This window comes from Lepidochelys olivacea, assembly GCF_965140295.1.
Source record: "Lepidochelys olivacea isolate rLepOli2 genome assembly, chromosome: 11".
Classification (NCBI taxonomy): domain Eukaryota; kingdom Metazoa; phylum Chordata; order Testudines; family Cheloniidae; genus Lepidochelys; species Lepidochelys olivacea.
The window spans coordinates 28,177,497-28,187,744 of NC_140421.1; the positions used below are offsets into that span (position 1 = coordinate 28,177,497).

At 38.4% G+C, this 10,248-nt stretch overlaps 1 protein-coding gene across 1 annotated transcript in view; it reads right to left on the reverse strand.

Annotated features, from left to right (window-relative positions):
• The window catches only part of NEB (nebulin), a gene marked incomplete at its 5' end in the record, with an annotated part of 194,582 nt that extends 186,122 nt beyond the window's left edge, over window positions 1–8,460 (reverse strand). Inside the window, 7 exon segments of the mRNA XM_084642730.1 lie at window positions 219–323; window positions 408–512; window positions 829–933; window positions 1,749–1,856; window positions 3,283–3,468; window positions 6,009–6,053; window positions 8,425–8,460. Of these exon segments, the coding sequence (XP_084498856.1) occupies window positions 219–323; window positions 408–512; window positions 829–933; window positions 1,749–1,856; window positions 3,283–3,468; window positions 6,009–6,053; window positions 8,425–8,460 (690 nt within the window).
• Window positions 8,461–10,248: the final 1,788 nt, after the last annotated feature.

The following is a 10,248-nucleotide window of genomic DNA, read 5'->3' on the forward strand; positions in this document are numbered from 1 at the left end:
TCTCTAGTCTCTTCAGACTTTATAAACATTCAGCGCACTCAGTGCTTTTCAACAGACATATCACTACCATTTTCATAAATATCCACACTGCAGCTTGGGACTGATTCTCTACTCCCTTATAGTGGTTTTATGCCAATGCTACTCTACTGAGAAGTCTATAGAGGTAAATCAGTGTGACAGCACGCTATTGAAATGGGCAATTAGGCGTTGCTACTTACATCACTAAGAGCCTTTTGGGCCTGGGCTACTCTCCTCAACTCTGGACTGTCATTGTATGGGTAGAATAATGTTTTGTCTTGCTCCCAATCTTCTGTGTACAGTTTCTTAAAGAGAGAAAAAAGTGTCAGGAAGTAATTACTTGGAATGATACATGCACTACACTGCCCCAGAGCAGAAGCTGCTCTTACCTTACTGAACATTGCCGTATTTTTTATTGCCTGCACAAGCTCTGGAGCATCGGGGGGAAGAAGGTACTTATCCTTATTCTCCTCCCAGTTCTGTTTGTATAAAACCTGGACAGAAAGACCAGCATGTTGGTTAACTGTGCTCGTCAGAAAGCACTAAAATATGTTCATACATAGCCAGCTTTTTCAAAATATTAAGGAAGAAAAAGTCTCTAACGAAGAAAACCCATTGACTACCTCAGTGAGGAGCATTTCTGATTATAACACTTTTCTCTCTTGCTCAGTTGTTTCTCTGCTAATTATCTTCCTATGTTACTTTGAAATTTTGATACAATCATTCTTAGGGCTCTGGCCTACACACTTTACTCACAGCTTGCTGCCACTGATGTCCACAACCATCTCACAGAGTCACTCACACTCTTACCTTGCTCACTTGCTGCGACACCTTCTTTGCATGTTCTATATCCTTTGCTTTTTCATCAACGTGACAAACAGTCTTTGCAACATCACCAGCCATACGATATTTAACCTAGATCAAGACATGCCAAACAATTAATTGGGAGAAGTATTTATCAAGAAAACATCTGAGCTCTAGGACCCTCCCTCCTTGCAGGGTCCCAAGCCCAAACATCTATATTGCAATTAAACAGCCCCTTAACATGAGCCCTGCAAGCCCGAGTCAGCTGACACAGGCCAGCCATGGGTTTTTAATTGCAGTGTAGACATTCCCTAAAAGGTACCTAGTTTGTGTTAACGTAGATCTACTTGAAATGGGACTACAACAATGCAAATAAGTACCTTTTAGAGCACATTAGCAAGGTCTATTAAGGGCAGCTGTTTATGTGGTTATATGAAAAGAAGTGTTTAAGCATATTTTGAAAGGTCCAATTTTGCAGGATTCAGGTAATATTTCCATTGACTTCAACAGGAATTCCACATGCAGAACAATGACAGGATGTTGTCAGCAGTGGTATTTAATTCAGTGCTTTATACTTTATCAGCATTTTCCCAGAATCCTATTTTTAACTTCAGATAAAAGTTTTTCTAACCCCTTCTGGCCACAGCCACCTGGAATTATCATCCAGCTGATCAAGGACCATTATCTCTCCTTCCTTGCTGAAAGGCCTAAATCCCAAACTGAATTCTAGACTTCTAAGCTTGTCATTGAGTCTGGATTTCCTGCACCAGAAACCGTGGCAATGTTTCTGCTAAGCTTCCAGACGGGCTTGCATAACATTATTTATATGGTTACTGCATCTCTGGCAATAGTTAAACCATGTAACCCAGGAGATGCAGCCCCTTACCAATTTATATCTTATTTGATTTATCAGGCCTAGCACATACCTCACTGAGCTGATCTTGCGCTTTTTTAATTCTCCGAAGTTCTGGGGTATCAGCTGTGCTAGCATATGGCTTTCCTTTTTCTTTTTCAAACTGCTGTTTGTATTTGTTCTGAAAGAAAACAAGACTGAACTTTACTCAGACAAACTCCCAAAGTTCTAGAGAAGCTTTAGATAGAGCAGTAATCAATGTTTATCTTCACTGGGTTAGCAACACTGGGCCAGATCATCAAATAGTGTAAATCAGCATAGCTTCATTGAAGTCAACTGGGTCCCATTGGAGTCGAAGGAGGTGTGCTGATTTATACCATCTGGGGATCTGGTACACTGTAACAAATATTATAGTCCGTTTCTCCTCTTGAGCTCCCTTCAGATCACCGAGATATGACACGTCAGGCCCATTAGGGAGTTTGGTTTTGCTATCATAACAATTATTCTATAAAAAATCACTTAGCTAACAAAATTGTGTTCAGATACCTGAAAACACAATGGCTTAAGCTGTGCTTTTATTTATACCTGTGCAATCCCATTGAAGTCAACGGGGCTGCACAGGTGGAAAGAAGAACAGAATTTGTACCAGGTTTTCTATGGCTTTACAATATTAATATGACACAAATATTTTTAAAATAGTATAACGAATGTACCTGCTTAGATATGCTGAAAATCTATGTGACCTGATCCTGTTCCCATTGGTTTCAATGGCAAAGCTCCCAATGACTTCAATGAAATCAGGATCAGGCATATGGAATTTAATAAATTAAAGCTGGGCTTTACAAAGAGGCCTGTGGCACCCAACTCCCACTAATTTTCACTTTGAGTTGGGCAGTCTCTCAGGCCCTTTGGTAGTCCCCACTTAAACTGTTTGCGATAGTCAAGTTGCTGAATAGGTTATCACTTCCATCACATTACCATTCATTTTTTCTACACTTCCTTTCCCATCTTAGAATGTAAAAACACTTCATAGGCATTAATTGTGCCTCACAACACTTGTGTTCTTAGAGCTGGGCATGAAGTGGCACCCCAGATTGGAACCACTTTATTCAAGCTTTTGGGAAAGTTTGGATCCAGATCTGGACTTTGCAGCTTGGCCCTCTGCCTACAGTTGGCCAAAAATGAAGAACAAACAAACCAATCATGCTTGAGCTTTGGGTAAGTTCACAACTCAGACCTATCTTTAATTATTATTCCAACTGAGGTGTGTAAACTGAGGCAGAGAAAGGTTAAATAAATTTCCCAGCAGAACACAAAGAGTCAGTGAGAGAGCTAGGAATGGACATCAGGAATCCTGGCTCTCAGATATCTGTTATAACCACTAGACCTCAAGCCACTTTTTGTGACATTATGATTCACTACCATAAGAGTGAGTGACTCAGGCAATGAAGTAAACTCCTCTTTCACTGTAAATATCAGTAATCAACAAGGATGAGAAAGGAAATACAGAAGAGGATATTACAGTGATATTAGGGTTTGCTATGATGTCTATATTTAATTGTGGGGCTCTTAAAGAAAAACAGGAAGACACGCGTGTAAGAGTTTACCTCACTGAACAGATCCTGCATTTTATGACTGTGTTGCAGATAAGGGGTCATAAACTTAGATGAATCCACTTTTATCTTTTTCACCCTCTTTCTGACTGGAGGTGCAGCTTGCTCAATGGTTCCTGAGGTGCCTCTGGGGCCAGTAGTTCCTCTGGTGGTGGTGGTGGTGGTGGTTTCCGTGATCACCTGGAAATGTGGACAATATGTATTTATTGGATTTTTAATTATAAGCTATAATTTTGCTGCAAGGACTTTTTCACTCTCCTATCTGTTAAAATGGCATTTAATTCCTACTCAGGAACCCCCCACAGTGGGAACTGAGCTACAATGTGGGCCACTTTTCCTACTGGGATTGCCCAGTGTGCCTATTATGTATCATCCAAGCAGGCAGTGTGAAGACTCTTCAGATTAGCCAATTTCTAAATCAAGCTTCTCTAGTTTTTATGCAGCAGGTCTGGAGTCTGGAGGGCATTCTGCTGCCATCATTCCACATGCGTATCCTCCCATTGACGTCAGAGGGAACCTTGAGGGTAGATCGATGACAGATAGGCCCAAAGTGTAGAAATGCTCTGAGGGCTATATTGGGAGTATTGGAGGGGACACATATCCACACATTCACCGCTCCTGTTGATGTCACTGGGAGATCTGAATGTAGATCAAAGGGATATATCAGACTTCAAAAGGAATATCCTTCCCCAAAAAGAGGAAAGAAATTGAGATAGCAAGATAAACATGACTAAACCCTTCAGATCTTCGCAATAACTATAAGATTCACTAGATGACTGAATGTATGTTCAGAATCCAGTTTTTCTACTAACCTGCATGTCCTGATGTGGATAGTCAGATCATAATCACAGAAGAGACTATATATATATAAGCAGTGGCAAAAGCTCAGTTGGAAAGAGACTCAATTTCCTTTTAACAATCTATATATTTGTTCATGCTGTAGGCAATGGTTTTAATACAAGTAAGATTTTAATTAAAAACACTAAAAGAAATGGTTATTATAACTTACAAAAATAAAATGGTTTCAAAACTGCATGGATAAGGAAGCATCAAGTCTTGGTTCATAATAGATTTGCTAAAAAAAGGAAAGCTTTCGAAAGGGAATGAATGCAGCTCAGATTTCTTGACAGCTATTTGCATTAATATGACATAGAATAGCAAATATATTGAGCATTAGCTAAAGAAGAAAACGTTGGCAATGCTTACATTTATTTATTCTGTGGGCACTAGTTGTGTTTCACTAATAATGTTCCAATACATTGTTATTCGCTTGAGTGTTGCAACAGGTTAGTCCATATCCATTCATTTCTAATCACTGAGGAAAGTAATGGCACCTTTTCTGTGATTAAATGGCACTGGAGAACCCTAAATGCATGCATGTGGTGATAATACCATGAAAAAAAGTACATGCTGTTTCTTGTTACCTATTACATTAGGGCCAAATAACAGTTCAACTGAAGTTGACTCCTATTAACTTCTATTTTTGGGGGTGTGGGGGGTTATGCCATAAATGTACATAGCACTTTGCAGACAGCTATAAGATATGGCACTTGCCCTGAAGAGCTTATAAAGTTTGGCCCTTAGGCAGTAAAACCTTCACACTAGAAAAAAGTTACATGCGCCAGTGAATAGTCTTAACAAGTGCCTAAATCACAGCCTCTTCAAAGAAAATGAGCAGAAAAAATGCTTGATTCTGAAAGTACAGTGAGTTTTCCTCTTTCATATTATAACCCATGGGGTTACAGGGCATTAATACACCACAGAATATGCATACAGATGACAGAACAAAATCTAATCACATTAATTAGAAAGGCTATAGTGCCTACAATGAGTAATTTTCTATTTAATGATGGTAGTTTTTTATTTAATGTAATGCAAATCCGGTAAGTGAGATATAGAACTAGCTGTTGCACCATTGCTTATTTTGAATAATTTCTGGCCATTGATTTCACTGGGTAGTTCATCTTAAAAAACAAATGGCATGACATGGCCTTTTTTTGCAGGGGTAGTCCTGAATTACTTAGTAAAAATCCTATTTCGTCAATGGGCATTTTACTGGCACAAGGATTCAAGGAAGATTTTATGACAGGACTCTTTGTTCAGAAGGAAACACTTTACCCACAGAATAAAACTATAAGGCTGTGCATCTCGATAGCCGCAAACTATGAGGAGTATTTCACCTGGAAAAAGCTCTGAGTTGGAATATCCATATGAATGGCCTAATTGCAATTTCAAATTACTGTTATAACTTCCTGGGGGCACTACATCTCAATAACTGAAACATGAAAAACATGGAAACAATCACTTTTCTTGTGACGGAGGTCATACAAAATGAAAGAGAATAGAACTGACGTGTAAACATAATAGATTTCAGGAGGAATCCTTCTGTACTTGTCTTCAGAATAGGCTGAAGTACATAGGATATATTAGAGTATACACTAGCCCATGTTTCCTGTTTATGTAATCCATGGCCCAACTTTGAGAGATACTGAGTGCCCTTAGTGAACTGAAGGTGCTTATCCTATCCTCAAGGGACTTCTGTTTAATTTACAAGGGCCTGATTTGGGAAGTAATCTTCACCTATTTCAGCTGATATTTATGCAGTCAGAATGGTGAAATAACCCTCAAAACACAGAATGGTTTGGTGCTTTGGTGCATTTGGTGCTTTGCATTAACAACATGTACATTTGCTCCACATGCAATCTCATACAATTCTTTACCTCCATTGGTTCACCCTCCTCAATGACAGTCTCTTCGATGTAATACTATAAACAGAGGACAAACCTCATCATTTCTCAAGATCATGCAGCACAGCAAAATGCCTCCGTTATCTCTTTGAAGCAATAACGAACACTGCTTTCAAACTCAATTTTGGGGGGATGTAGTTGTGGTTCAGACATGCAGGAGCCTCTTTTCGATCCCTGGCAGAGCTCTGAGGATCAGCTCATTTTTAATAATAATTATTATTAGCAGTTTGCAAACATTAACTAATTAAAATTCTTGTCAGGTAGGTGATAAAGATTGTTAATTATTATGTCCATTTTACAGAGTCAGTGAGATTAAATGACTTGCACAAAGCAATAGAGAGAGTCAATATCAAAGAAACCAGGATTTTCCAAAACCCTGGATGATGGTCACTATAATCAAACGTCACAACAGCCCTCTCCATTTTACTGTACCCATTTATACAGATGGGACTGTATAATGATGAGACGGACTGGGCCAGAGCCTCAGCTGCTCTGACCCTGTAACAATGCATTGAAGTCAATGGAGAAGAAAGGATGAAGATGGAAATTTTCAAAAACAACTCCTAACGCTTATTGACTTCCAGTATTAGTTAAGGGTCCACCTGCCATTTGTGCCTCTGAAAATCTCATGCACAGTGATTTTTCCCAAGGTCACACAGCAGCACATCAGTATGCACCTGATCTAAAGGCCTTTTGGATCAGGCCCTAAAAGAACTGTGATTAAAACTCAGGCTTTCTAGGGCCTCAGTCCTTTGCTCACTACCTCTCATGCGGCCTAATATCTAGTTATGTTTTTGAGTAGTTCGTGTTCAGTGCCAACGTAGTGCATCTGATCACTTTTCCCAAAGTCTCAAGATACTAATCAGTGAACTATTATCTGGTTCTGTGATCAACTGCATTCTTTGCAAATCACTAATGGCTACAATATCGAATGTAGACTAGTACAGTTCTACAGATTACGTCCAGAGGTAGGAGAAATATCCCTTAAATGAAATACCCAGTATACTCTGAGCCCTCTGTGTGAGTAAAAGAATATTCACTTATTCCAGCAATAATTTTCAGCTGTCTTTGAACACAAGTATCTGGCACAAGCTGATTACACAGATTTAGATCATGTGATTTATACAAAACTAGGGTTATAGATTTAATGATTTTGGAAAGGGCTGAGCTGCTTCAAAATGATACCAGATGCCATTTGTTGCTGTTTTATTTATAACTTCTCCCCTGTGACTATCTCAGGAGGGAGCTAATAAAGTGGAACCATCTGAGGCTATCCTAGAGATGTAGTTAGAGATAGGCATACATTTTTAAAAAAACAAAGGAGGAAATGGAGCTGTCTGGGCAAACATAGACACATCACACAATTCAAAACAACAGGAAATTGACACCTTATCAAAAATAAAATAAATAACGATCAGCCTAGAAAAGGAGATCATTATGGAAGTGAGAACGAATACAATACAACTAGTGGTACAATTACCACTGATGATATTATTCAGTACGTACAAGGTGAATCGCAAATAATATAGAAAATCATAACAATTTGGAGAACTATTTCCTTTTATAGCTAGATTCCAAAATACATCTATAGGGGCTCTACTAACAGTGACATTTATTTCCTCAGACATATAATGTAGAGATGTAACTAATTGAATTAGCACATCTGCTTCTGACTATCAGAAACATACAGTGTTCAACACTAAAGGCTCAACCCTGGCATCCTGGCTCAGATGAGAAATCCATAGGATTTCTTGTGTGGATAAGAGTTGTAAAATTGGTCACTAAAATAAACACTATCGTTTTTCCCCCCCTCAGAGGACAATATGCAAGCCATTCTAATTGCCCTTATGTATTTTAATGGAATAAACATCATTTAATAACTAAGGGCAGGTTTATTAATATAGTGTAACCTTCTTATAGCAAAGTCATTTTTTCACTTACATTCACCCATGATAGTAGGTTGTGGTGTCCCTAGTTACTGGGGACTCCTCAAATCATGGCACTACAATGAGGTACAAAGCAATGAACTTAAATGAGCTCAAATTCAACCCTGCTGTAGCTCCGTAGATTTTGGTGCTCTTACACCAGGATTTAATTTGGCCTCATATCTACACTGAGTATCCATCTGTATTGACCACATAGGGCTCACAAAAGGCCCCCCACTATGGAACTTTCATATTTCTTCCTTACAATGGGTGGGAAAGGTCACAATCCTGTATTGATGGCACTGTTCCCCCTAATGTACCAAATACGGGTCCTGCACATACCCAAACCTGGGGAGTAGTTTGCTTATGTATAGAGCTGGACACAAGCTATGCAGCTTCAAAATCATTAATTTGTTACAATTTCACAAACAAGTAACTCCATTGTTAGAAGATTTTCCTCTTACCTCTACTACCTCCTCATACTCCTCGTCGTCTGCCATTTTCACAGAGTATTCCTCTATCTATCACCTATGCACTGGTCATATAACAGATGAAAATATAATATTAGCCTGAAGTATTCAAATATTATGAAACTCTATTAGTCAAGTCCATTATGTGGGTGTGTCATGGTGTAGCAATTGCTAATACCAATACATTATTTTACTGGCAAGTCAGGAGCAGACCTTTAGCATGTGACTCACAAAAATTAAAGCTATCATGATCTAACTTAATTTCACCTTATTTCAGACTGCAGTGTTCCTGGATTAAGCAACATGCTAATCGTTACAATTCAGGTCAAATATATGGAATCCAGTGCTGACGTATTGAAGAACAAATAAGAGATGTGGTTATTTGCTAAAATATATGGTTTGGATTTCCCCACTACAAAATTATGTCGAAAACCCTCCGTATCTGTAATATTACATAGACCATTATTTTATTTCATCTCTTGTTTGGATGGGGTTTTCCTTGGTAAATTACAATATAACAAGCAAAAATATAATGTAAAAAAATCTGGCATAATTATTTTTAAATGACCTTAAATTAATGAGGTTAATTTCTCTCTTCCCACCATCAGCCTGTATGGATGCTCCGTTTCTTAGCTTTTGTGGCTTTTTTCTATTTTTTTCCTTCAAGCCTGGAAAATATAAAAATCCATATCGTTTGGGTCAATACTTGAAATAAAGGTTATTGCTGCAAAATTCTGATGGATTAATTAATGGAATGATTATGCTATAGGCCTGTCAAAATTACAGCTTGCTACTAGACAATACAGCCCTATTTCTAAGGCTGGTGGTAGATGAAGGTTTGGAACAGCTGCTTTAGTCCAAAGATATCTGCCATGTAAGCTAATACTATGGAGTGGTTGGCTGGTTTCATTTAGCTAGCTAAACTGCAATTCCTTCTGAGGCAAGTGAAGACCAGTACTACAGGTTAAATATAGGAACATACATTATTGTCCCTTTTTAGTACCAATATGTTGGGAAAAAATTAGAAGAAACCTATTTTGTTAAACCAAAGGGCTAACTCATGAAAACAATTCACAAGTGGCATGTCTTGTGAGCAAAGCAGGCTAAAACTCAGTCTAAGCACAAACATCAGCGCTACATATATGTACTTAAATATAGGGAATGTCTATCCAAACCCCATGTTTTATATCCTCCACTCATAGATCCAAGGATTTCTCTTCACTTACTGTGATTTGCGACCACGCAGGGTCCTTTTCATCACTTCTTGCTTAGGCAAAATACCTATCAGTTTGCATGGGTAAGTAGAGATCAGAGCCCTCAAAAAGCTACAGAATAAGAAACTGGCCAAGATTGGCTCTAAAGAAAAAAAAAACAGGCAAAATAAAATCCGCTTACCAGAAATATTTTACAAACTTTCCTTAGCAGCAAAGCCTCTCCAACTCTTCCCTCCTGAGAAACACTGGGCAAAAGCAAGCCTGATGCATCAGATCCTAAATTATCATGTGGTCAGGCCAGCCAATGAGATTTAGACTTGCTCAAGTTTCAGATGCTAAATATACCTAGTGATCCTTTAAAAGAGCACCTGTTCAGCAAATCCACAAAGAAAAGGGGAGTTAATCACTTCTTTGGCTTTCAACTAAAATCAAAACTTATCAGGGTTTTGACTAAACTGCTCTAGGATTTCTTCTGAAATGGATCTTGATTAAAAAAAGATACATAAATTACTGTTGAATGCTGCAGACAAATACCATTAGTACCCAGATGGAAATTCCTTTTGTCTGAATGTGTAATGATAATGAATTTGCATTTATACAGCAT